This window comes from Opisthocomus hoazin, chromosome 2 (genome assembly GCF_030867145.1).
Source record: "Opisthocomus hoazin isolate bOpiHoa1 chromosome 2, bOpiHoa1.hap1, whole genome shotgun sequence".
NCBI classification, from domain to species: domain Eukaryota; kingdom Metazoa; phylum Chordata; class Aves; order Opisthocomiformes; family Opisthocomidae; genus Opisthocomus; species Opisthocomus hoazin.
In genome coordinates, this window is record NC_134415.1 from 52,207,242 (window position 1) to 52,233,988 (window position 26,747).

Genomic DNA, 26,747 nt, shown 5'->3' on the forward strand with positions numbered 1-26,747 from the left:
GGCCTTTCCTATCCAATAAATCTGGAGAATGAATTAACTGTGATATTTGAATGTATTGAGACAGTGATTTGGGAGAAGGAAGCATTTCCTGCGTGGTTTTTGGGTTTTTAGTGGATTTTTTTTCTGTGGTGAACCTCATCAAGCAATGTAATTTTTGTTGCCAGGGATGACTGAATAGTATTACACCCAACAGACTGAGAAAGGGAGTTCTACTTCTTTGAGAATTCCGCTATTTTGCTTGTCGCTTCAGGCAAGTTGCAAGACAACTCTCCATCAACTCTAAATCAAAATGAAAGGTGAAATATATTCATGAAAATAAGAGTAATGAACTATTAGCTAAATCTGGAGTGCAAACTAAGCTGGTCTGCATGGACTGTGTTAAAACTGTTCTTAGGGAACTGTAATTCTACAGTTCCTTCTGATACCCATAAGGAATATATAAGAGAAAGGATATCTTAAAGGGTGACTGGGAATTCTGAACTAAATCAAACTCAGGATTCAGTCTGGGAAGTTTCACAGCATACGCATGCCATCAGACATTGCTCATCTGTAACACAGAATGCTGCAGTTCCAACAGAAAGGGATTTGTTCTTCAGTAACAGCGTGCACTGGAGTGATAGTTTGGTGGTGGTTTTTTCCTTAATAGATACCCTGAGGATGTTAGAAGCTTCAGTGGTTTGTATTTTTCATCTCTTGAATAGGAAAGAGAAGGAAACTAGCCTAAGACAGGTCAGATGACAAGCACATTGGGTATCATCAATTCTTCAGGATATCCAAGGATTAGATTAGGTTAATCTTTCCAGAGGTACACAAAGTAAAGTTGTTGTTTGTGGTTTGTTGTTTGTTTTTTTTAAATCTGTCTAATGTTGAAGGCTTTAATGTTATTAATAGACATTAATACTGTTCTGACATAATTGTTGAAGAAATTACACTCTTCTACAAGAACAGTACTTTCCACCAGATCTCACAACACATACATGAAGCGATCAACTGACATTACTGTTGTTGGAAGAGAACTGTGAATGGCAGTTCCTCAGTAAAACAGAATGTGGGTGGTTCCTTCCAGGCGCCTAGCAATTTATTTCCCTGTTTCTCTGTTAAATGGATGCTACCGTTTGAAGTCTCATTGTGAAAGATATGTGGGTGCAATAAGGATTTTATAGTAAAAATAGAGATTCTGTACAAAAAGATTCTTGTTTTTTCATTTTTTTAATCTGTGCCATTATTAAAGTTCCTTTTAAGTCATGTCACAGGTTTCGCTTCTGTGATATGAGGATCACTGCTGATCCATTTCTCTAAGATATTTTTGATACTAGAGCTGTCAGTGCTGAGAGGAAAATATGCCCCTCTATCTAGATTGAACCTCAACAAATATTTGAAGGTAATAATAATGTGATTTCTCCCCTCTCCTCTTGTCAATTTAAGCATATGCTTAAGTGCTTTCTTGAAATACTGCTATAAAAATATTCTTGGAGTATTTTGAATTGGAATTGTCCATTGGGATATAAGAAAGAAATATTCCTATTAAAGGTTGTCAGGTAATGGAATAAGTAGAAGGTTGCTAAGATGCTAAAGGTTAAACTCAGGAAGACTTTCAATAGGAGGAAAAAGACAAGGTAATCCAGACTATGAAATTAATTTGCAACTCTTGTTACATGTTTATGACTACAGGTTGAAAATTCCACACTTAATTCTCAAAGCACATCTCTTATGAATCAGAATGCACAACTGTTGATCCAACAGTCTGCTTTAGAAAATGAGAATGAATGTGTGCTTAAGGAACGTGAGGATCTGAAGTCACTGTATGATTCACTTCTCAAAGATCATGAAAAACTGGAACACCTGCATGAACGCCAAGCTTCCGAGTATGAGTCTCTGATTGCTAAACATGGAAGTCTTAAATCTGCACACAAAAATCTGGAGGTGGAGCATAAGGACTTAGAAGATAGGTAAATGCTAATATGCATAAGTAAAATGAGAGTCTGCAATTCCTGAGCAAAAAGCAAAAAATGCTGTATAACTAGTATGAATAAAATAAATATTGCTTAAATATAACAATAAGATCTTAAAACTTTGAAAGATCACCTTTAAAAAAAAAAAATCCGTGTTTTCTTGTCATTCCAAAAAAAGAAATACTATTCTTGTTTGCAGGTACAATCAGTTGCTGAAACAGAAAGTGCAGCTGGAAGAATTGGAGAAAGTACTCAAAATAGAACAGGAGAAAATGCTGGAGCAAAATCAAAAACATGAAGCTGTAGCAACAGAGTATAAAAAACTTCGTGATGAAAATGAAAGGTAGAGCAAAAGTCTGAAATGTGTAGTAGTAGAGCTCTGAGCACTTGCCAGTACAGTCTAAACAAGTGTTATATCCTCTCACATTTCTAATACCTGATGCTGCAATTCGGGACACTTAAGATCCATCCCTTATAGCAACTCTACTCCACTGGTCTGCGATACAGTCATTTTAGAAAAACTGAAGAGGGAAAAATCCCAAAAAACACATAAAAAATAATTGTTATATCCTGGGGATACTGAATTCCAGATAGCATCTTGAGGAATGCCTGGCCTAGCACTATGCAGTGTGGTTGTGAGCTGTAGACAGAGCAAGCCACTCTGTGTGAGTTGCTTAAGGGCAAGATAACTGAGGTTAATGCCAGTAGGAGTAGAATTGCAGTGAGTGGCAAAGCCCTGCTTGACACCTGAAACTAAAGTATAGCTTGCCTTAAGTAATTGGGTTGAGTAGTAGTATTTACATAGTCATACTTCCCTCCTCAAGAAGAGGCATTAAGATCCGTTCATCTGGCTAAGAGGCACACAATTAAATGCCTCCTACCTTTGGTGTTGTGTGAGGAGGATTAGTAAGAACTAGAGGTTGTTTTTAGAAAGGGACGTTGCAGGGCCCAGTAGGGACAAAGGGAGCCCACGAGTCAATGTATGCAACCTCCATGGTTGCCAGAGTTTGGACTGTTCTTATTGCCTTAATGTTTTGTGTTGGCAAGAACTTCTAGCCGTTTTGTAAGATTGCTGTATTTTGAAAAGTGGCTGCTTATAACTAGATGTGATGTCCACATTTAGAAATCCTGTTTTATTTTTAAACGTATGGAGAACCTGGAATGTTTGGCTTAAAGGCAGAATGCACACCTAGGAAAATAAGGTGGAGAGATGACTTACCGACAATATGTGATACTAAGAAATTTTTATGTGTTCTATGGGGTAGTATAGAGCCCTGGAATATTTCGTGCTTCGGAGGGAATGTAATACGTTTCCTTTTATCTGCATGTATTCTTTTATGGTGTCTTAATTCCAGGCTTACTCATACGTACAGTCAGCTCTTGAGAGAGAATGAAGTTCTCCAAACTGATCATAAGAATTTGAAAACATTATTGAACAATTCCAAACTAGAACAAACACGATTAGAAGCTGAGTTTTCTAAACTCAAAGAACAGTACCAACAACTGGATATTACATCAACAAAACTAAACAATCAGTGTGAGGTATGTGAGCATTATGCTAATTTTCATAACTGGTATCATTGTAATATTTATAAAAGTGTATTTGTAGATCCATAAAATTATATGAAGTGCTTGAGAATTAGTCATTTGGTTTATAGATAATGAAGTGAGTCTGAAGACTAATTTGCCTGTTGTACAGGCAATACAAAAATTAGGGCTCATGTTAGGTAAACTGTTTTAAGTTATTTAAAGCATCAGAGGCTTTTATCAGTTGAGCCATGATTTAGTTAAGTTTTCTGTTTAACTGTCAGTCCTTTGTAGACCTACATTTTCTTGATAATCTCATCATCTGTGTGTAAAATGTGCTTACGTACGTATGCATGTACCAATTTATATATTTTAACAGCTGCTTAGCCAGCTTAAAGGAAATCTGGAGGAGGAAAACAGACATCTACTAGATCAAATTCAGACATTAATGCTACAGAATAGAACATTACTTGAGCAGAATATGGAAAGCAAGGATCTCTTCCATGTGGAGCAAAGGCAGTACATGTGAGTTTTTAAAACAATGAAATTACTGTGAATAGGGCAATTATACTAATACCTGTATTTTTAAAAAAAAGCTGCGGTTTTATATAGAAATTAATACATGTGCTACTTCTGAAATGTTTCTCTTTTTAAAATAAAAATTTTAAGTATATATGAAAAGCAGACAACTCAATCCACAAACATTATATTTTTAGTTCTAAAGGATTAGTGCAACTGTGTTCATTACTGATTATGCAAATAAGGAATAAAAATATTATTTATTCATCATTCTACTATGAGCAAAGTTCCTAGGTATGTTTGTATTCTGTAAATTTTTTTAGTAAATTTGAGGGAAAAGAAAATGGGCTTGTCTAAATGATTCTGTTAGAGCTTATATGCACTTTATTACTATTTAAAAGGGGGGGAGATTCTGTTGTGTAATAAAAACAAATGGAATTTTTTTCAATTTTATATCATAACATTAAATATAAGACTGCTTGTTTGCTGTATCTTTCTTGATTTTTCAGTAAGAAACAAGTATTATGTAAGAATTCCTCGTGAAAGGTGACAACTTTCAGAGAACATATATCCAAAGGAACATGCTATTCGCACATTATGTATACATTTTTGAAGTATACATTGTCGTTAATTTCTGTTCGCAGTGACAAGCTAAATGAATTAAGGCGACAGAAGGAGAAATTGGAGGAGAAGATAATGGATCAGTACAAATTTTATGAACCATCTCCGCCTAGAAGGTACTGATGAACATGACATAAACACAGATTTAAAACATGACATATCTATTCTGTTCCAACTGAAAATCAAGATTTCATTAAACTTCAGGGGAGCAGAATCATCTCTGTGTTCTTATGCCTTCAGACTTTTCCTAATTTGTATGCAAGTAATATATTATAAATGCAATAAATGTACTGTATTATTGATAACAGAAGAGGCAACTGGATTACTCTGAAAATGAGGAAGCTGATAAAATCGAAGAAGGATGTTAATCGAGAACGTTTGAAGTCTGTGACCCTTACGCCTACCCGTTCCGAATCCAGTGAAGGATTTCTTCAGCTGCCCCACCAGGACAGTCAGGATAGTTCCTCTGTGGGCTCAAACTCTCTTGAAGATAGCCAGACCTTGGGGACCAAAAAGAGTAGTAGTGAGTACTGCAAAACATTTTCTTTTAATAATCTTTGGCTAAATGTCTTTTTGATATGACTAAAAATTAAGAGGTGCTGGAAAAGGGTATGTGTTTTGGAGGATTTTTAAAGATAATTTTTAAAGTCTTTAGAAATGAAGCCTGAATTCATTTATTAATGACAGATTTATACTGACTTCTTGCAAAATCCTTGAGTGTTTGGGCAGGAACTAGTTTTTAGTATGTCTGTAGCTCTACAGGTAAATGTTAAAATACATTTACAGTGCTTGGGTAAGATGAAGCAGGTGCTGTTGCTGGGTGAGGCAAGCAGAGTTTCGGATCACGTGTCAGATGCCACCACTAGGACCCTTTTTTGTTTCTCCCTCTTGTCCCAGCATGAATCCTTCCCCTTGTCTTGGAAGTGCTTTTCAAGCTGTGGCTGTGCGAACATCCTTTAATTGCTAAAAAGATCTGTCTGAAGGTGTTCCTCCAGCATCTCAAAAAACCAATGATGAAGATTTTTGATATTTCAGTATGCAATAGGAAGACTTTGTGTAACAGAGACATAACCTGTTAAAAAGATGTGAATTGTTACTGATCCTAACAATTAGAGTTCAGTGACTGAGAGGGAGACTGAGGAGGGTTACAGATGTGTGGATAGATTTGAATATCCCAGACACAGTTTGCTAACCTTGAAAGAGCCTGACAGCCATCAAGTTAGGATGCCCTCAGTATAATGGGCCAGATTCTGTGCAGCATGTACATTCATTATCTACATTTTTTGTTAGCCGCTCTTGGCATGGGTCATACTGTCCAATTTCTCAGCCAAATTATCAAGTTGTAATGATTCTGTTTAATAATTACGCACCAAAAGCATCTTGGCTGTGCATGTAAAAGCTTCAGAATATATGCGTATTAACATTCACTTAAAACCTTTGCAATGCTTTTTTAAAATTTAGTGTCTTGGGTTCCAAAAGGCAGCAAATTGATATTCTAGTTTTTGTGCTAGCTATGAATTTGCTGTGTTAGAAATGATTAGAGCTGTTACGATTTTTTTCTTCTGTATTTATTGCAGAAGCTTAGTAAGATAAAACATCTAAAAATACTATTTCAGGGAAACATAGAATCAGATTTGTGAGTATTTTTTTAATAAGTGAAGAAAATAGTTCAAGAGTACAGTTTACCACTTCTGTTGCTAACTTGTCAGTTTTGGGAAGCTTGGCATTTTTCAGTGTTAGGAGTCTTGTAAGGTTCAAAACAGGTAATTTTGTCTTTGTAAAAAAGCAACTGTTGCTTTTACATAGAAACTGGAAGTCTTGTGGAATTCAGGAGTAACTGAGTTGTAGTGGGTGTGTTTGCAAGTGTGTTTGAATCAAGAGTGTGCACGCCTTGGTTCAGACCACCTGCATCTCTGTCAATGATTTCGTGTTCTGGAAGGGCTCTTTTATGTGACAGTTTTCTTTGCATGATACTTGGGACCTTGTAGTTACCCCCCTGATGAGCCATGGTTGAAGTTATGGTGACTGATCCTCAAAAGAGGTTTGAAGTTGTGCAGGCCTCATTAATTTTCTACTCCATGGACTTTGTTCATGTTCCCCTTAATCCCAGTGTATTTATCCACAAACTGGAAGGGCTGGTCTAATTCTGGATCCTCACCTTCCTCCATTATACATGTCGCCATGGAAACTGCACTTTGATAGAATTTGGATAAATTACGTACCTGTTCAATGCTGACAATCTCACTGAGACAGTTTGCGTCTCATGAAGTTAAGAGAACATCTCAGTGTGAGAAGAGAACATCTCAGTGTGAGAAGTACTGGTAATGGTGCGCATTTTGCAATTTATTTCTTCTGCTTTTAGAATTACTGTAAATCCTAAATACGAAGATACTGTGGCTCCTTTCTTTTCTGTAAGAAGGGGCTTTGCAGTAGCGGCTTCCACTGAAAGAAGCTACAAGAAAGAGAAAACCTTTAAGTTGTTGCCTGTGTATGCAAATGCTCAGGTGTTGTAGCTTTCTGCACTGGTTGAAGGCAGTTTTGGGTATGAGAAGAGAGAGGTTCTGTTCCATGTTAATCTCCTGCATCTGGGAATGGAGATGGTTCCAGAGGGAACTGCTGAGTTGAAATGTCCTGCGCGACCTTCATAAGGCAAGAGAAGGCAGCTTACATTCCTCAAATTGCAGTCACTGGCACAAATTTGTGGTGTTCTCAAAAGCTAGAGGACAGGGTATCTGACATAAAGTGATCTTTGAGATGTATAGGTTTCCTACCCTGTATCCACTGTCAGAGAAAGCAAAAAGAGATATTGATTCCAAAATGAATAATCCTGCTGCTACCACTACAGATAAATAGATTCGCTATGTGAAATCTGTAGATTTTTGTCTTTTGAAGGAGGTGATGGAGACGGTTTTCCTAATACAGGACACTTTGTCACGCAAGTGTTTTCAAGAGATCTATTCTCTTACAAAGATAGGTAATCTGGATGCAAAAATCAGGTTACTCTGTTCTGTAGAGAAAACAGCACCTGAGGTCTCACAGAGTGCTTGAAGCCCTTGTCTGATTTCAGAGGTCCTCTGGAAAGCAGGGAGTGCCTGTATGGCTGTACTGTATGCAGCACAAGTTAAATCTTGCAGGCAGTGTAGATGCTATATGCTTCTCTAACTGCTGAGTTTCACCATTGCTTTTTTACCTGGATTCAGTGGTTGAATCAGGTGAGTACCATAGATCGGACATGTGCTTTGTGCAGAGCCTTTTTTCTCAGGGGGATGGGATACCATTCTGAGCTTTTGCATGAAAAAATCTAAGGCAGGCAAGTGGATTTTTTTTTTTTCTGTGGAGTAAAACATTACTTCTGCTAGCTTCCACTTTAGCCGTTTCAGATTAACAACAATGTCCCAGGGAATTCAGGCTGTTAATAACCCTGTCATCTTTAAATAGTGGTATCAGTAGCAGACACATTATGTCATAGTGGAAGTAAAAGAAGTATATTTGGCTCCAGTTTCTATAACCAAAACATGTGTAAGATGTCTGCCTAACATTTTCTTGTGTGCATGAACAAAACAATTTGAGGATTTTAATACTCTCCATACAGAATTTCCCAGAGTACTTCTGGCAAACAGGAGGAAGATTACAGAACGGGAAATTTCCTGATCAGTGGAGGAATTCTGCAATACTCATCATTCATTCTCAGCTCAGAAAGCAGGAACGTGTTCATAGAATACTGAAAAGAGGAAAAAGAAATTAATTATAACTGGAGTTCTTTGAGTAGATGATTACTAAGACCAGAATACTCCTCCTGCCACCCAGTTTTTAAAGTCTGTTAGAATAAAGATGTAAAGTTCTAAAGCTGTCTAAGCTAAACCTTGTGGTGTCCTGTTTGTTTCTGCTGTAGCTCTGCCATTCCAATATGTTTTGCAAGACATATCTTCAGTCATATTCTATGCAGATATTACATACGTAGTTCCTCCTCTCAGGGTAGTTGCATTTTACCAAACAACGGGTTTTGATGTATGGTTTCCAGTAGTTGCAGTGGAGTTTTCTGTTTCGTACAGTTGCCAAGAGCCATAAATCAGTCCATTCGGAGGTGATCTGTGTTAATGAACAAGAATCACAGATGACTCAAATGATTCTTGAACATCCTCTGGTTACTTTTTAGCAAGATTAGGGTGGACGTTTTTAATTGAGGGATTATTTACCTTGTCTATAAAGGATTACAGAGGGATCATGTATCTTGTCTAAAAAGGATTATAAAAGTTACAAAAGAATCATTTTTTACCAAGATGACAAAAAGTAGAACTAGAACAGAATTACCTCTTTGGTTTGATGGCATTAGCGGTAAAAATGATTAGTTACTTGGTAGAAAACTAGTCAGATGCTGTGCCTCATACTCCTTTGGCAGGGAGCTACTCAAAGCTACATACTCTTATATGCAATTAGATAGACAACATGCATATCTCCTTTTTGGCAGGTTTAGCAGCCTGTCGGCTGCTTTTAAGCCAGTCAGCGTCTATGTTTGTTTTGGCTTCTTTCCTCACGATCTACAAGAGGAGGAATGCCTTACTGATCTGAAAAAAACAAATGAAAAAAAAAGTTCTTTTGAAATACCTACAAGTATATGTAAATCATAAAAAAAAAAAAAAAAAAATCTGTGTACCTATGTAGTGAATAATTCAAAGGTGAAGTACTGCTTCATGTCTCCTATCTTACATATGTAGCACATGTGCCTTTCTCTTCTCCCTGTTCTTCCCCACCCCACATCTTAAAAACCTGAGATAAGAGGGTGTACTCTTAAGTGCAAACAGGGAATAATATGATGGAGAGAGAGCTTTATTTCTTTCAAGGTAGCTCATGTGCACTTGTAAATGGGTATGTATATATGCACTGCTGTATAAAATAGAAACTGCTGTGTAACAAGCTGCTGGTTGAACAGAAAACCAAGGCAAATGGCAAAGCAGGTGTCCCAAAAATGACTTCAGAGAGATAAGATAAGCAGATCTTGAGCTGATAGAATGGACTATCCTGCTTTCATATTTGCATAAATAAGAATTTTTCAGTAATTTCATCATGCTTTCTTTCTGGATCTTACAAGCCAGTTGTTTGCATATGGCTCCTGTATGCTTGGCAGTCAGCTGACGACACATTTATCTGATGCTTCAAAATGCAGGTGTCTGCCAGTAATCAGTTACTAATGCAGAACAGCTGAATCTAAGGACAAGATTAACTTGTGATTTCCCCCTCCTCCATCTTTTAATACGATTTGTAATTTTAACTCTGTTTCATGATATTGTGTATCTCCGTTTTCTCTTAACGCTCCCAAAATATTACAGCAACACTCACATTTGGTTTTACTTTAAAAAAAAAAAAAAAACCAAAAAAAAAACCCCCCAAAAAACTGTAGTATTTTTTCAGCTAAAAAATTCAGTCTGTACCGTTCCAGCCAATAAATCTTGATTTTATTTTTCTTATTAGAGATTTAAAGTGTATTATTTCAGTAAAATATTAAAGTCACTGCACACAAATGGTCGATTGAACATAAGGTACATGTAATTTTTCTACAAGACAGCCAAAATTACTAATGAGCACAAAATGTAACAAATGGAGACTGATAATAGATGGTGTCCTACAAGAGATGCAGGGCAAAACATTACAAAAATTATTAATCTCAAAAAATAATCATGTGAGCATATTTTAAAGTAGAAGTTGTACTTAGAGTTGCTTTCATTTTAAGCTTTTTTTGCTTCACATTTTTATTTATGTTCAAGAAATTTTTGATATCAATGAAATCTGAACTGAATAATAGTAACTGAGTAACTGAATTATGTTCAGTTATTTTTTCCCCAGTAAAAACAATTATAATTGTCAATTTCTATAATTATTTTTTTCAAGACCTTGGCAGTTCGAACTTTCAAACTGTATTATACTCTTCACCGTTATTTTTGGTGCATTTCTGAGTATTTTAAAGTTTTCATAGTGTAGTTTTCATATTTCAGTGTAGTTTTCATATTTCATTATCACACAGAAGCATGAAAATGATAGTGTTTAGCATAGCATACATAGCTTAAACTCAGACATTCATTTCTGTCCTTAGTTTCAACATTTAACTTCCATCTGTTCTTCTCCCTTTTTTTCTTTCATTTCCCTGTTTCCGTTTTTCCTCATGCTATGACATAAAAGTGGTTGCACTGAAAAGGCTGCCCTTTTTGAGGAACAGACCGAAGGAAAAAGACAAAATGAAGGCCTTCTACCGTCGCTCCATGTGTAAGACTTTATGACAGTTCAGCTTCTTTTAAATGGCTACACTGGCTTCCATTACTAATTTTTCACTAACCTCTCCCTGGACTGCGCTGTATTTTTCCTCCTATTTTGCAATGTGCAAGTCCTGCTACAGTACAAGGAGCTGGAGCTTTCTTCTTTCCTTTTTTTTTTCTTTTTTTTCTTAAAAACCTTGGCACTGAATACTTTATATATGTGCACATGTGCACGCACATACCCACACATTTACATGCACAAGCACACGCACATACATATATATATTCAGTGCATTGTGACTGCATATATTTGTATACATAGTTGTCTATATACACGTCTCTGTGTATATAAATTTGCAGTGCACTGTGTTAACCTAAATCGTTTTAAATTACACATTTCATAAGCCTTTTGTTAAGAAATCACTGCAATTTTTTATTTAAAGAAAGTGCAGAAAATAGTGCAAGGCTGTATGGTGGTCTGTCACTCTTCAAGTATTCATCAGTTGTTGTTACCAAAATGTTGTATTGATGTATTTTGTTTTCTTTCATAACGAGGGGTGGACAATTTTCTCTAGTTTTGTGAAGTGAAGGTGGATGTCATCAGATGTCATCTTTCAGATCCTTTTATTTGTTGTTATGTAAAATACAGTATCCCTGCAGTAACCTGCACTGTACAAGGATCCTGTATCATTGTTGACACTATATTGTATTCTCACCTTTGCCGATTTTATCCTTATTCATTCCATTTTATCATTGCAAACAATATATCAAAGCTTCTAACTTACATATTACATATCATTGCAGCGCAAGCATGGCGATTATATCTAATAAAATCAGTTTTAAGAATCTTACTGAGCTGAAAGAAGTCTGTGACTTATAACACTTCTCATTCATTGAGCTGATTGCATGTCATAACGTGGATGATCTTGTGTTTATATCTTCCGGTATTCAATACGCTTTAATGCTTAGAAAACTGTCAAACCTTCTGCAATTCAAAATAAGAATAGAAGCCAATACATTGACCATGCTGATCATTTGCTTTCATTTGCACCCCAGCCATGAATGACCTGGTGCAGTCCATGGTCCTAGCAGGAGGACAATGGACAGGTAGTACTGAGCATCTGGAGGGTCCTGATGATATATCTACGGGTAAAAGGAGGAAAGAATTGGGAGCTATGGCCTTCTCCACTACAGCTATCAACTTTGCAGCTATCAACTCTTCTACAGGCTTCAGATCCAAGCAGTTGCTAAATAATAAAGGTATAGGTAGAAGCTTTTTGCACCATGATGTGACAATGTGTAACAGCAATTTCATGTAAATTTTGATTTTACTTATATTTTAAGTTTTCCAGCAGAAAGTAACCTTAATAATTGAGTTGCAGTGCTAAGATACTGAATAGGTTTAATAACTGCAGTTATAAAATGTTTCAGGCTTTTACCTACAGAATGCTACCTAAGTAATAATGGATTGGTTTGAAAAATATTTTAGTATATTTTACAGATGATAAATATTTCAATAATATTTTATTTTTCATTTTCTTTTATATCTCTATGTATAGATACTACATCCTTTGAAGATGTAAGTCCACAAGGTATTAGTGATGATTCTAGTACAGGATCAAGAGTTCATGGTAAGATGTGAACTTTAATTAAATGAAGTAAGGATATATTATGTGAATGTTAATGAAGTTTGCAAAAAAAAGTGAATGGCATCGTTACAAGTGAGCATGCTTTCTGTGATTTGCATATCTCTTGAATGTATAGTATAATTTCTTCAGATTATTCTTTTCTTTCTTTACTGCTACATCAGATAGATGTTCTATATCTCTAGTAGAAAGTATCTGTGAAGTGCATCTGAACAGGATCAAAACATCTTTCACTTCAAAAATATATTTGGAGTTAATAATAAAATAAAGAAGGTATAATTTCAATGATAAAAAGCCAAATCCAAATCTGGCCTGATTTTCAGTGTTTATTGTTCAGTGAAGCCTAAATTTGTCATGTACTGTATTTTATAAAATCATTCCTTGTTCCTTCAAGCAAAGCTATGAAGTCAAAGCTATAATAGATTATTTAGAAGTGAAGTTTTAACTCTAGTATAAACACTAAAAATTAGTACGAACAACAAACGTTTTTGAAGCTAATAACAGAACATTTCCCTTGTATTGGATAGGAGTAGAGGACATTATCTGTGCAGATGCTCTTGCTCCTCCTGTTCGTGGCATTTCAACAATGTGCAAGGTTCCTTGTCAAATCTGTTGTAAGTGACCTAATCACAAGCAGCTTTCTGCATGCCCATCCTTTCATCCATAAAATCCTAGTTTCCTCCTACCCAGTCAGTTTCAATGCTAAATGTACACTCTGTCTCTCTCTTCCTCTCCCTTATACCTTACTATTCCTGTAGTGCCCTTTTCTAAAGTGTCCTCTTGGACTGCCTGGAAATCCCTTCGCTTTCTGATCTGTAAGAAATCACTTTGTTGACAATGGGCATGCTCAGTCTGTGAAACAGTGCATGATTCCTGCCTCTGAGCATTCTGTGATCAGAATGTAAAGGTACTATCTCATCTGATGAAACTTGGTTCATCATGGTGTGTCCTAATTTTCCATTTAGCTTCCAGACCAGCCAGCCTTGATAGTGGCAGAACATCCACTAGCAATAGCAATAACAATGCTTCACTCCATGAAATCAAAGGTATGCTGTAGGTGCATTTACATACATGCTTCATTTCCGTTATTTTCTCTGTAAGATCATCTGTATAGGTTAAAAAAAAAAATAATCTCACAACACACCACAGCGTGTTTTTCTTTAAGCATTTTCTAGCCTTCATTCCCCTAGTTAGGAAAGGATACAAGTATTAGTAGAACTTATGTTTTTAATAAATATTAAAAGAGTGAGATTAGTGTATCAGTTACAAACTATTTTAAACCAAAGCTAACCCAAGTAACAATGTTACAAAATAGGAATTCCCCTTAAATTACTTTAAAATCACTTCTTTTTAAGCAGAGAAGTTGCTCCATTTTTTTCTCCTAGCATCCCACTACGTGTGCTGTGCTGCTGCTGTAAAGCTGTGTAGTGTACAACACAAATCAGGCAAAATGGCATATGTAATACCATCCTGTGAACTTTTATGTTTTGTTTTTAAAAGATCAGTAACATCCCTGGATTAAGCAATATTCTCTAAAATACATATACTGCGAGCCCTGATAGATTTTGTTTGTTTGTTTGTTTCTAATGGCCGTTCTAGCTGGACACCGTTGTACATACTAGGCTAGAACACTGCCAGCTCAAGACTTTCAATATTCATGGCTTCAGTGTCTGTTTGTCTGGAATTTGAGATGAATGCTAGCTTAAGATTTTTATTAGTTTATTTTCTGTCTATATGATTACTCACTTCTGTAAAAGGTTCTTTCAGGTACTCCTTGGCCCAGTTTCTATACAGTATTAGAAATTCCTGCTGTAAACAATTTGTCTTTCTTAAAACTTAATTTAATTTCTTAGGAGTAACATTAGGTGGGAAATACTTGATTATTCATCAGTATTTTTTTAAGCAGTTCACAATCATTGAAAAATAAAAAGAGCTGGTGTTGTGGAATTTACTTTGCATTTAATGCCATATGCTTCCTTCAGGTCACAGTTGTACTAAACTAGAAGTGACAGTAGAAACTGTTGGAGAAGCAACACTCCTGAATAGTTCTTATTGAAGAACTATGTTGAAGAAAATACTTTCTTTCCATTCCATCCTTTGTATGTCATTTAACGTAAAACTCATTAATAGTATATTAGAGCACGTGCCTCACAGTGATACTGAACAAGAGTGGAGGCATATCTTTAGCCACTTGGACTATAGTATTATGTAGGTGGAGGCCCAGATTATGAGTGAAAGGTGGTGGTAGTGGGTTTATTCAAAAAAATCATTTCACGTTTTAAAGAGCTATAAGAGGTAAGGCGGGGGAGTGCAATTGTATTAATAATACATTTGGTTTGAATAAAAAAGGACAACTGGATTTTTTAGTGTTTTACGTAGAATTATTGTGAACTGAATCCAGTCATGTTCCAGATTTGAGTAAGGTTATACAGTTTAACAGCTTTCATATATTTTTCTTACGGAATATTTAATATCGTTTACCCCAAAAGCAGGTGCAGTTAATCAAAGCAGGCCCCAAAGTCATAGCAGCGGAGAATTCAGTCTGCTACATGAACATGAGGCTTGGTCTAGCAGCAGCAGCAGTCCTATTCAGTATGTGAAAGGTCATACAAGGTCTAGTCCTGTGCTCCAGCAAAGAACTCCTGAAACACTGGATAGTCATGGAAAACAGATCAAAACCGGTTCTCCTGGAAGTGAAGTTGTTACCCTGCAACAGTTTTTAGAAGAAAGCAACAAGAGTACCTCAAGCGAGGTTAGTTTAAAAAATATTTTAACTATGTATTATCCCATATATAGGCACAGAATTAATAGACAACTTCTAGTGAGTAGAATAGCTTTAAAACTTTGTGGAGATACTGGTTATGCCTGCATTAAGAAGCAGTGTGGACTGCATCCTGATAAACTGTACTTCACAGAATCACAGAATGGTAGGGGTTGGAAGGGACCTCTGTGGGTCATCTAGTCCAACCCTCCTGCCAAAGCAGGGTCACCTAGAGCAGGCTGCACTGGACCTTGTCGAGGTGGGTCTTGAATATCTCCAGAAAAGGAGACTCCACAACCCATCTGGGCAGCCTGTTCCAGTGACCCGTCACCCTCAGCGTGAAGAAGTTCTTCCTCATGTTCAGATGAAACTTCCTATGCTTGAGTTTGTGCCCATTGCCCCTTGTCCTGTTGCTGGGCACCACTGAAAAGAGTCTGGCCCCATCCTCTTGACGCCCACCCATAAGATATTCAAGAGCATTTATAAGGTCCCCTCTCAGCCTTCTCTTCCTCAGGCTAAACAAGCCCAGCTTCCTCCGCCTTTCCTCATAGAAGAGATTTTCCAGTCCCCTAACCATCCTCGTAGCCCTCCACTGGACTCTCTCCAGTAGTTCCTCATCTTTCTTGAACTGGGGAGCCCAGAACTGGACACAGTACTCCAGATGGGGCCTCACCAGGGCAGAGTAGAGGGGGAGGAGAACCTCCTTCGACCTGCTGGTCACTCTTCTTAATGCACCGCAGGATACGATTGGCAAATGGTACTTGCTGTATTACGCACAAAATCACTTGGAATTTCACAGCTTGACCCTTTCCAGGTTACTGAATTAGGTAAGAAAGTCCATCTCTACTGTACCAAATTGTCCAGTGTACTGATGCATGGTGCACTCGTCAGAGTTCAGATGGAAAGCCATAAACTCAAAAGTATGTTTACTTTTCTAGTTCAGCACTTGTCTTCTGTAAGAGCTGTTGTCAGATCTGTCTTACTTCAGCAGGAAGGAATATGCTTTACCGCATTCCCTGAGGAGAGACTCTCGTCTGCTTCAGTTTCATTTTTTAAACTCTACTGGGCAAAAAAATAGTACCTTGGAGCTCATTGAAATCTGCGAGGAGTAAGACAAAGAGAATGCTCCTCTAAGTCAGTGACAGTTTGTTAGAAGCCCAAAATCACTTTGTCTGTCCTAGTATTCTAATTTCTTCGTCACTCGAGTACATATGTCTGAAACTTGGAAGTGCTCTAGGATAAAGCAAGCTGGTTACTGTGACTAGGGCCCATGAAGTGTAAGGATCAGATTCCACCTATTTCTAACAACACAATTTAAACTGAAAAATACACGTTCACAGCTGAATTGATTGGGGTAGTCTGGGGTAGCAACTTGAGTCTAGACTAAGCTTCTGGATTTTTTGTTAGATACTTAAAATGACCTCTCATCTGTGGTCTCTCTGACAAGGATTTTTGTTTGTGGTTTTGGTGGGGTTTTTTTGCGTTAGACAACACTCTTCTGAAATAAACCACTTGAGTCATCAAGTCAGTCCACTGCTGTTCAGGAATCACAGCATCATTCAGGCTGGGGGGGACTTCAAGAGGTCTCTTTCCAACCTTCTGCCAGAGCATTTCCTTAATGCTTTTGGCTTAAAAATTCTTTCCAAACGATCTCCTTCTCCACTGAGTCTGTGAATAGTATTCACTTAAACATTTTTTTCTAGCTGTAAAGTCTTTTCTCCAAAAAGAAGAAAATTGAGAGCTGTCTGGTCTAAATTTAGGCACCAGGGGTACCTAAAAATTATGTATTTTGTATTACTTTCTGAGGTTTTTATCTTTATTATTTGAGTGTATAGAGAATTTAAGCTCTTAGCTCCAGATGATCAGTATAAAACAATAGTCCATACGAAATTGCTTAGGAAGTGTTGATGAGTGATGGCAGAGGGCAAGTGGGTGAGAAGACGAAATTGAAGTTTTGGTCATCTGATTTGTTGTGTCAGTATTACAGGAGCTAATTCCAGATAGTTGTTATCTGTCTGACACCTTGTTTTCAAAGCACTTGCTTGTAAGCTGTACAGAAAACTTATTACGAAGTACTGTAAATGTTTAATGCTGCTTTTAGATCTGAGAAATTAAAAAAAAAAAACCTTTTTAGAATTGTTCTTCATTTATGTCCACAAAGATTGCTTAAGAAAAAGTCAAAATTCCAATTTATAAATTCACAAGGTGTTTCATATTTTTGACAGATGAAATCTGCAAGTGAAGAGAATCTTTTAGATGAAGTCATGAAAAGCTTATCTGAGTCTGCAGAGCTGACAGGAAAGGAAAAGCTAAGAAAGCAGGCATCTGCTGGCTGTAGTATTGTGAGATCATTAAGTGTAAAAAGTACAGTAGATTTCTCAGATGGACGATCCATTAAACCAGAACAACTTGTAAGGCCCAGCCTTCGTAAAACTGAAGATACCTACTTTACTAGCTCTCCAATAAAATTTACATCAGGTGCTCAAGGGAAGGCCAAATCAGTTAAAGAAAAGATACAAGCAACTGTATCACAGCGACAATCAAGAGATTGCAATCCTTACGCTACCTTACCTCGTGCAAGCAGCGTGATTTCTACGGCAGAAGGAACTACTCGAAGGACAAGCATTCACGATTTTCTGTCGAAGGACAGTAGGCAACCTGTATCAGTTGATCCAGCACCATCCACCGCTGACAGAAGTGTTCCATCAACCTCCAGTGAGTACTCAGCACACCAGTTACCTTCTAATTTTTTTCACTGTGTGCCTTACAGAGTAGATTGTGTTCCACAAAGCAATGCAGCTGCTGCAGTTAAACCATGTAATTTAGGATGTAACTCTGACGTGCCTAAGATTTCAAGGATGGAAAGGTCAAATTTTCGTGAGAGAACTTTGCTAAGCACAAATGTGTTTAATGATAAAGTCAGTATATCTGGTAATGACAGCACAGGATCATTTACTGTGGCTCAGCCATTTTTATGCCTTAACACTGAATTAGTGAGTAATATAAGTGGATTGCCTCAGAGATCTACATCAAAAACAGCTGATCAGGCAAATCTGTCAGCATTTAGATCTGTACCGAAAAATCAAGAACAGCCTTCTGCTAATCAGAAATATGATCATAGTGACCTACCATCAGTTCCAACTAGTGAATTTGTTCCTACCACCTGTGTAAACACTAGTGAGGCTGAATCCCCACTACTGGTTTCTGAAGACAATCAAACAGTGTGGTATGAGTATGGTTGTGTATGATAAGGAAGTTGTATCATTAAATATATGTATGGTCTAATACGGCATTATAGGTGTTATTCTCAATGTCCGCAGGATTTAGAGAAAATTTCAATACAATGAAAAAATAATTTCTTAATAGATCTGTGGGTTGTTGTTTTCTAAGAACAATGGCATAGGGCTCAGTTCTGTATTCTAGCATGTTTGAATGTAAAACTGTGACCTCACCAAAGTTTGCATGAAACATTAACTGCACTGTATATATTTTGCATGCCTTTAAAAGTCTTTGTAATACAAGCTATATTTTTATTCGTCACACATTAGAAGTATTTTGGTTTTTTCCTGTACATTACTGAATGCATGTTAAACCAATCGCATGCTGCATTCCAAAAATGGCACAGTGAACAACATACTTCCCAGTACAAAGACAGTACTTTTCAGGTGTGCTTGTGTTTTCAGATGTATTAGTAACATACTGATGATGTATTTGGAGTAAAAATACTTCCCCCCCCTTCTTTAAAAAATGAGATATTAATGAAAAGAAGCTTTTAGAGAGTTTTCAGCGTCTTACCTTTGTCATTTATGCCACGTTCTGGCATAAATGCACTTTGCACAAGGAACAAGTTACAGCCCGATAATTCAGTGCCTCTAGCTTGCACAATACTTCTTGAAATATTTGAACATTAATAAATACAAAGACCATTCATAATCCCAGACATAAACGATAATTCTTATGAAGAGGTAATAAATAGTCCCATGACATGCAGCACATGTAATGAAAAAATGACCGTTTCCACCTTTTCCCTTTTGTGTGCTTTGTCTTTCCACACCTGGTGTACAAATGTGAAGTGTATGCTTTTATTAGGAGTCAAATAACAGAGTTATATGAGACTCCTTGTGATGTATGGTAATAAAAGCCTGTATTGATTATGGTGGAAATGAATTTTTCCTTCTTAACAGAAATAACACTAATATAGAAAACAAGATGTGTAACAAAACAACATAAAAACTGTTAAATTAACATAATAAAAGAAAAATAACAAAGTTTGCTTGTAAAATTACAGGAGTGTAGGAATGCTTAAGCGAATACCTCATTAAATCCCAGATGACCAGCTAAAGAGAAATGTTGAAAAGTAATTATTTAATATGCCACTGTCTCTGCAATTGCTTCATACTTCTCAATGGTAAATACAAACAGAGTTTAAAATTGTATCATCCTTAAACTATAATTACATGAGGCTTTAGACGTTAGTGCTTTTTTTCCAAGAGAAAATAGTTACTGACAGTTATTGTAGGCATTCATTATTACTGGGCTGATAAATTTCTCATCTCTCTTCAATGTTGTTCACAGCGTGCTGTTAGTTACTGCTGTATTCCCTGTATTTGTCTCAAAGTGTCTCACCATTAAAAAAAAAAATCTGAAATACAATTTTAAATTCACACGGATTTACTCTCGCACAGCAAGATCAGTGTTCTCATCTTGGGTCATGTCATTTGACTGCATTGCTATTAAGCTATAGATGTGTTTGAATTAGCTTTGAGATGAACAGTACTGTTATCTGAAGTGGCGTTTGCATAATACATTTTGCAAATCATTTAAGGAATTATAGAGAAAATCTTCTTAGCTCTGACAGTACTTCATTATAAACTCATACTGTGCTACCAGTATCTGTATTTTTCTTAACTGATGACAAGCCTGTGTCTTGCAGCGAGACTGCTTGTTACGAGCAGAGCAAGGTTTCTAGCTAGAGGTAGTATCTTCTACTTATATCAACTGCTGTTGTTTGAGAAATCGGATAAGCTTTCAGGCATGCTATTATCTTGTTTGCCAGCCTTGTCTTGCTTAAGTTCTTAGACTGTCACAACTACAAAAAATACCAGTATTGTCTCCAGATAGGTTTATTATGAACTCTCCAGCATGACCATCAAATCCCAGTTGTAATCATGAGCAAGGCCAAGGTGGAAAAAGAAATTTTAAGGGGTACCCATATAGAGTGAAGTTAAACCTTGCTATCAAGGCATCAAAATAAATTTTTTTCCAGTCAGTGTGCATGGGGCACTTCAGTTTCACACACAGAATGGTAGGGGTTGGAAGGGACCTCTGGGGATCATCTAGTCCAAGCCCTCTGCCAAAGCAGGGTCACCTACAGCAGGCTGCACAGGACCTTGTCCAGGCGGGTCTTGAATATCTCCAGAAAAGGAAACTCCACAACCTCCCTGGGCAGCCTGTTCCAGTGCTCCGTCACCCTCAGTGTGAAGAAGTTCTTCCTCATGTTCAGATGGAACTTCTTATGCTTGAGTTTGTGCCTGTTGCCCCTTGTCCTGTTGCCAGGCACCACTGAAAAGAATCTTGCCCCATCCTCTTGATGACCACCCTTAAGATATTTATAAGCATTTATAAGGTCCCCTCGCAGCTTTCTCCAGGCTAACAAAGCCCAGCTCCCTCAGCCTTTCCTCGTAGGAGAGATGCTCCAGTCCCCTAACCATGTTCGTAGCCCTCCACTGGACTCTCTCCAGTAGTTCCTCATCTTTCTTGAACTGGGGAGCCCAGAACTGGACAGAGTACTCCAGATGGGGCCTCACCACGGCAGAGTAGAGGGGGAGGAGAACCTCCCTCGACCTGCTGGACACTCTTAATGCACCCCAGGATCCCATTGGCCTTCTTGGCAGCCAGGGCACACTGCTGGCTCATGGTTAACCTGTCATCCAACAGCACACCCAGGTCCTTCTCCACAGAGCTGCTCTCCAGCAGGTCCTCCCTGAGCCTGTACTGGTGCATGGGGTTGTTCCTCCCCAGGTGCAGGACCCTGCACTTGCACTTGTTGAACTTCATCAGGTTCCTGTGCGCCCAGCTCTCCAGCCTGTCCAGGTCTCGCTGAATGGCAGCACAGCCTTCTGGTGTATCCACCACTCCTCCCAGTTTTGTGTCATCAGCAAACTTGCTGAGGGTACACTCTAACCCTTCATCCAGGTCATTGATGAAGAAGCTAAACAAGGCTGGGCCCAGTACTGACCCCTGGGGGACACCACTACTTACAGGCCTCCAACCAGACTCAGCGCCGCTGATGACAACCCTCTGAGTTCTGCCATTCAGCCATTTCTCAATCCACCTCACTGTCCACTCATCCAGCCCACACTTCCTGAGCTTCCCTAGGAGGATGTTATGGGAGACTGTGTCGAAAGCCTTGCTGAAGTCGAGGTAGACAACATTCACGGCTCTCCCCTCATCTACCCAGCCAGTCATGCCATCGTAGATATCAGATTGGTCAAGCATGGTTTCCCCTTGCTGAATCCATGTTGACTACTCCTGATAACCTCTTTTTTCCTCCACTTGCTTAGTGATGACATCCAGAATGAGCTGTTCCATTACCTTTCCCGGGATGGAGGTGAGGCTGACCGGCCTGTAGTTCCTTGGGTCCTCCTCCTTGCCCTTTTTGAAGACTGCAGTGACATTGGCTTTTCTGCAGTCTTCAGGCACTTCTCCTGTCCTCCAGGACCTTTCAAAGATGATGGAGAGTGGCTCAGCAATGACATCTGCCAGCTCCCTCAGTACTTGTACGTGCATTCCATCAGGGCCCATGGATTTGTGGGCTTCCAGGTTGCTTAAATGATCTCTCACGTAGCCCTCCTCGACCAAGGGAAGGTCATCCTTTCTGCAGGCTTCCTCTCTTACCTCCAGGGCCTGGGATTCCTGAGGGCCGGCCTTAGCAGTGAAGACTGAGGCAAAAAAGGCATTCAGTAGCTCTACCTTCTCTGCATCCTCCGTCACCAGGACACCCACCTCGGTCAGCAGTGGCCCCACATTATCCCTAGTCTTCCGTTTGCTGCTGATGTACTTGAAGAAGCCCTTGTTGTTTATGACATCCCTTGCCAGATTTCATTCCAGATGGGGCCTTAGCCTTCCTTGTTGCATCCCTGCATGCTCTGACAGTGTTCTTGTATTCCTCCCAAGTGGCCTGTCCCTCCTTGCACATTCCATTGACCTTTTTCTTCCACCTGAGCTCCGCTAGAAGCTCCTTGTTCAACCATGCAGGTCTCCTGCCTCCTTTTCTAGATTTCTTGCTCAGGGGGATGCACTGATCCTGAGCATGGAGGAAGTGATGCTTAAACAGCAACCAGGACTCTTGGACCCCCCTGCCTTCTAGAGCCCTGACCCACAGGATTCCTCCAAATAGGTCCTTGAAGAGGCCAAAGTTAGCCGTCCTGAGGTCCAAGGTTTTGATCCTGCTTATCGCCCTGCTTCCTCCACGCAGGATCCTGAACTCGACCATTTCATGGTCACTGCAGCCAAGGTGCCCCCAGCCTTCACATCCTCAACCAGTCCCTCTTTGTTTGTCAGTACAGGGTCCAGCAGCACGCCTCTCCTTGTTGGCTCCTCCACCAAGTTTGCATTGTTTCAGTTGTTTTCACAGCACTAAGCTTTTGCATCAAACCAAATCTGATAGGGAATATTTATGCCTGATATTTAGTGTGTTTGTGGCCTGTATTTTACCTTACTCTGTTGGGGGGGCAGCATTAAAAACAGCTGCTCTTTTAAACACAAAGGTCTTCAGAATAGCCGAGTCTTAGTTACTTTGAATACTAGCGTCTCGGATCCTCTGTGGGAGTTCTAGACTAACCTTGTCCAGATCAAGCTACTATTTTGCATTGTTTATAAATTTGTAATGAATTACTTCTCAGTTCTGAGAGTAATAACTTTTTGTGCTCCTGTTTTTGCTCCATTGAGTTCAGCTGCAGCAGCAAAAGCATCCTGCTAGAGACTTTTTAATGTCTCTGGAAAATAAATTGTCAACATTTGTTTACTATAAACAAATGTTTTCATGTATAGGAGGATTTTTTTTTTCCTCCACTTTTCGGTCTTCTGTACATCATGGATGTGTCTTTCAGTCTATGCTCAACTAGTGGAATTAGCTGTGAAATTCCTTTCAAACCCAGTCACTACAGCTCTGGAGCTATACATGTGGCTGACTGTAAAACACGTGGTGCACTTGCTCATTCCTTGGTCCCTGTTGCCTTTGAAAATGCTCGGTTAGGACTTTGCATGGTAATTCTGAACACTAAATATGTGGCTGCTGGCCAAAAGGTTTTGTTGTTCAGGGTCAGTAATTTGCTTGCAGTTAAAGGTTTGCTTGATGCTTTGCTTTAAGGGGATACTAAATTAAGATACTACATTTTGCACGTTCAGGCTTTTGCATGCAAAGATAATTTTCTGTTTTGCAGAATTGAATGTGAACAGTTTTGTCAATGTGTAGCAGGCAAAAAGTGCAAAGATGAGTTACATTCTCAGCTAGGTTCAGTCCGCCTTGATTACATTGTTTATTTTTTTTCCTTTTCATACAGGCAGAAATTTAGGATTAGTATATCTAAAAGTTAAGTATATCTGATTGTGGCTTTGAAAATAATACCTGATTTTTCTGAATGCTAAGATTAATTTTAATGAGTGTAGTTGAGTAGGTATTTCCAGTGAGTTTCTTCTGTCCCTCTCCTCTGTCCTTTCCTCTAAAAAAAAAAGAGAAAGTGTTTATATCCTTTTGCTCTACTAATAAGTAGAATGTATTTTAATGCATGAAGGTATTTTTTCATGTCCTGATAAACACAATAAATAACATGAAATGCTTTTCTCTGCAGATGTGGAAGCTATCCCAGAAAGCAGAAATTCAAAAAGCAGGTCTAGGGAGCAACAAAGCTCCTAATTCTATTACCCACTACATGAGATGTGGGCGAAGTGGTGAGTTTCCTGCCCAAAATGTAAATGAGATTAATTCCATTTACAACAAACTAACAGCATTACATATAAGAACAAGTGCACATTGCATTAACCAGATGTAAATACTGCTTGCTTAATTGGCTTCTGTCTTGCTTATTAGTTAAGCCAGAACAGGTTGTTTTACGGCAGTTATTTTGCCTGTGTGAGTGGGGAACTTCATCCATTTAGCCTTTTGCCTGTAAAAATTACATTTATTTTTATTCTTCTAGTCCCTTGGAGAAGAATGTTCAAAGAAATCACATTAAGAAATAATATTGAAGTCAGTTTTTAGAAAGGGACAGATAAATCAAAAAGAATAGTTTAACAAAACACACAAAGTATTCTATACTCCCAAGGAAACTGCCTTTTTATAAAGCTTGTCTTTGGCATTCTGTCCTTCTCTTGACTTCATTAAAACATCTTTGATGCATGCTGTTAGTGCTGTTAGTTCTGTTAGTGACTTAACTCTGTGTGTTATACTTCCACACTTTAAGCTTTTCTTATGTTCTTTTCTCTTTCTGCCTTTCAACTGAACACAGAGAGAAAAGTGTCCTTCAGTATCTCAGTATGAAGCCTTTATATCTGAAGTAACAAGACAGCGACTGTAGGAATCATTAATAAAAATTAAGGGAATTTTTTACATTCTTCGTGACTAGAGCAGGCAAGAAATAAAAACCTACCTACGTTCTTTCCTTCCTTGAATCAAGGAGCTCTACTGGAGTCTACTGCCGAAAATTTGTAGATGGTCTTAGGAGTTATTGCACATTGCACTGTTAAGATCTGCTGAACAAAGGACAGTTCTCATCTCCCTAAAGACCAAGAATTTTAAGGTCTCAAGAATTACTCCAGGGGAGAAAAAAACAACTTCTTGAATTTTCTGTTAATTAAATTAGCCACTCTTTTGCTTAAGCTTCTGCTAATAATTAGCCAAAAAAACCCATAACTAGCAGTTTATATTTACTTCTGTAAATCCAAAATAAATGCTGTAGTATTTTGTTGAAATTGACTGTATATACAGATGCAAAAACCTCACAGCTTACTGGCACTTCACTGCCTTATTTGGTTAGTATAATCTGCATGAAATTGCTCTTCAAAAAGTTTATGCTGATTTTTGTTGCATACTGCAAGAGAAAAATTTGTTTACATACATGAAAAAGTTTGACAACTAACAAAAGTGGGAGTCCTGGGATAATCGTATTACGTAGAAATTGTCATTTGTGTTTTTCACATTCCCAAGTTATTCTGCATATATATGTTCAGATGTTTTTGACAGGAAGTTGTCAGGTATGATTTTTTTATAACTTTTATTTTGCTATAAGGCTGTTTTCAACAAATGGCATTTCCAGGATAAGACTGTCTTACGATGTTTGTGTACTGACTAATTTTTTTTATTGTTGTCTCTTGACATGAGCTGACTGTGGCTTAGGAGGTTTCTTGATGGCAAAAAGAAATGTAAATAATATCATACGCATTTTACAATCAGTTCCCCTTAAGTTTATCTTTTATTAGTGATACACATTTTGTTCATTCTTGATTTATATTAAAGTCAATAGATGTTATTGGTACATTCAGTGGTTGCATACATTTGTTGTCTTGAAAGCATTTGCAGAGAGCTCAAAGGAAGTGTATGTGAACTTGTAAGCAGATCCAGAATGAGTTGTTAGAATTCTATTTTATTACAAACCAACCAGCACATTCATATTCCTGTTCTAAAGGATTAAGTTAACTGTGTAACCCCCTAGTGTCCTGTCTTCCAACAGGCACGTAGATAACTTTTCACCTACAGCTATGTCCATTCACCTAAGGAAAGATAAGCATGACACATTTGCAGGCAGAACTAAGGTTGCAGACTACGTGCAAGTTGATCACACTGCTGTGTGGTAGAGCCACTACAGCTTCATGAACTGAATAACAACTTGTTTCTTGAGGCTTACAGGTTTTATCACTTACAAAGCCTCAAGCTGTCAGGGACAGTTGGAACAGAATCATTTTTCACTGGAGAGAGGATGCAGTTCAACAGGTTCGAAAGCATACGGGCAAGTAATTTTTTTATTTTCCTGAAATCTTGTTGAAAAGGGGAAAGAAGAGTAAAGTTCAATAAGCTTTAGAAGGGGAAATTTTTCTTTTTTTTTCTCCTTAAAATGACTTCCTTCTGAAATACTTTTTATTATAAAATGTGGTAGAAGTTCTAGACATAAACAGAATATTTTAGTTTTACAATAGAAATACTTGGTTCAGCCTGGGGTTGTTTCCACGGAGAATTTAAACAATTTTTCGGGTTTTTTTCTTCAGTGAAAATAGGACCAATTTTGCAGCTCTCCACCATATAGAATTTCCATTCTTCCTCTGAAGACATTTCTGGTATTTCATTAAAATCGTTGGTTTATTTTGATTACCAAGTCACACCAGCATCCATTTCCAGTCCCTTATTCTCAGTGTCAAGATTTCCCCAGATGTCAGTGGAAGCACAGTGAGTTTTTCAGAGTATCAACATAGATTAGCA

At 38.0% G+C, this 26,747-nt stretch overlaps 1 protein-coding gene across 11 annotated transcripts in view; it reads left to right on the forward strand.

The window, feature by feature from the left end:
• The window catches only part of CCDC88A (coiled-coil domain containing 88A), an 83,116-nt gene extending 57,411 nt beyond the window's left edge, over positions 1-25,705 (forward strand). For 3 of the 11 annotated variants that reach the window (XM_075413603.1, XM_075413606.1, XM_075413607.1), the window contains 13 exons: positions 1,672-1,949; positions 2,152-2,295; positions 3,308-3,494; positions 3,859-4,004; positions 4,643-4,735; positions 4,928-5,142; positions 10,794-10,877; positions 11,924-12,127; positions 12,427-12,498; positions 13,041-13,127; positions 13,479-13,559; positions 15,003-15,265; positions 17,500-20,062. In XM_075413603.1, coding sequence (XP_075269718.1) covers positions 1,672-1,949; positions 2,152-2,295; positions 3,308-3,494; positions 3,859-4,004; positions 4,643-4,735; positions 4,928-5,142; positions 10,794-10,877; positions 11,924-12,127; positions 12,427-12,498; positions 13,041-13,127; positions 13,479-13,559; positions 15,003-15,265; positions 17,500-18,522 — 2,877 coding nt within the window. In that variant the 3' untranslated portion in view covers positions 18,523-20,062. Of the gene's footprint in view, positions 1-1,671; positions 1,950-2,151; positions 2,296-3,307; positions 3,495-3,858; positions 4,005-4,642; positions 4,736-4,927; positions 5,143-10,793; positions 10,878-11,923; positions 12,128-12,426; positions 12,499-13,040; positions 13,128-13,478; positions 13,560-15,002; positions 15,266-17,499; positions 20,063-24,126; positions 24,227-24,783 lie in introns of those variants that run through there. The other 8 variants (XM_075413609.1, XM_075413610.1, XM_075413611.1 and 5 more) reach the window with 8 other exon arrangements.
• Positions 25,706-26,747: the final 1,042 nt, after the last annotated feature.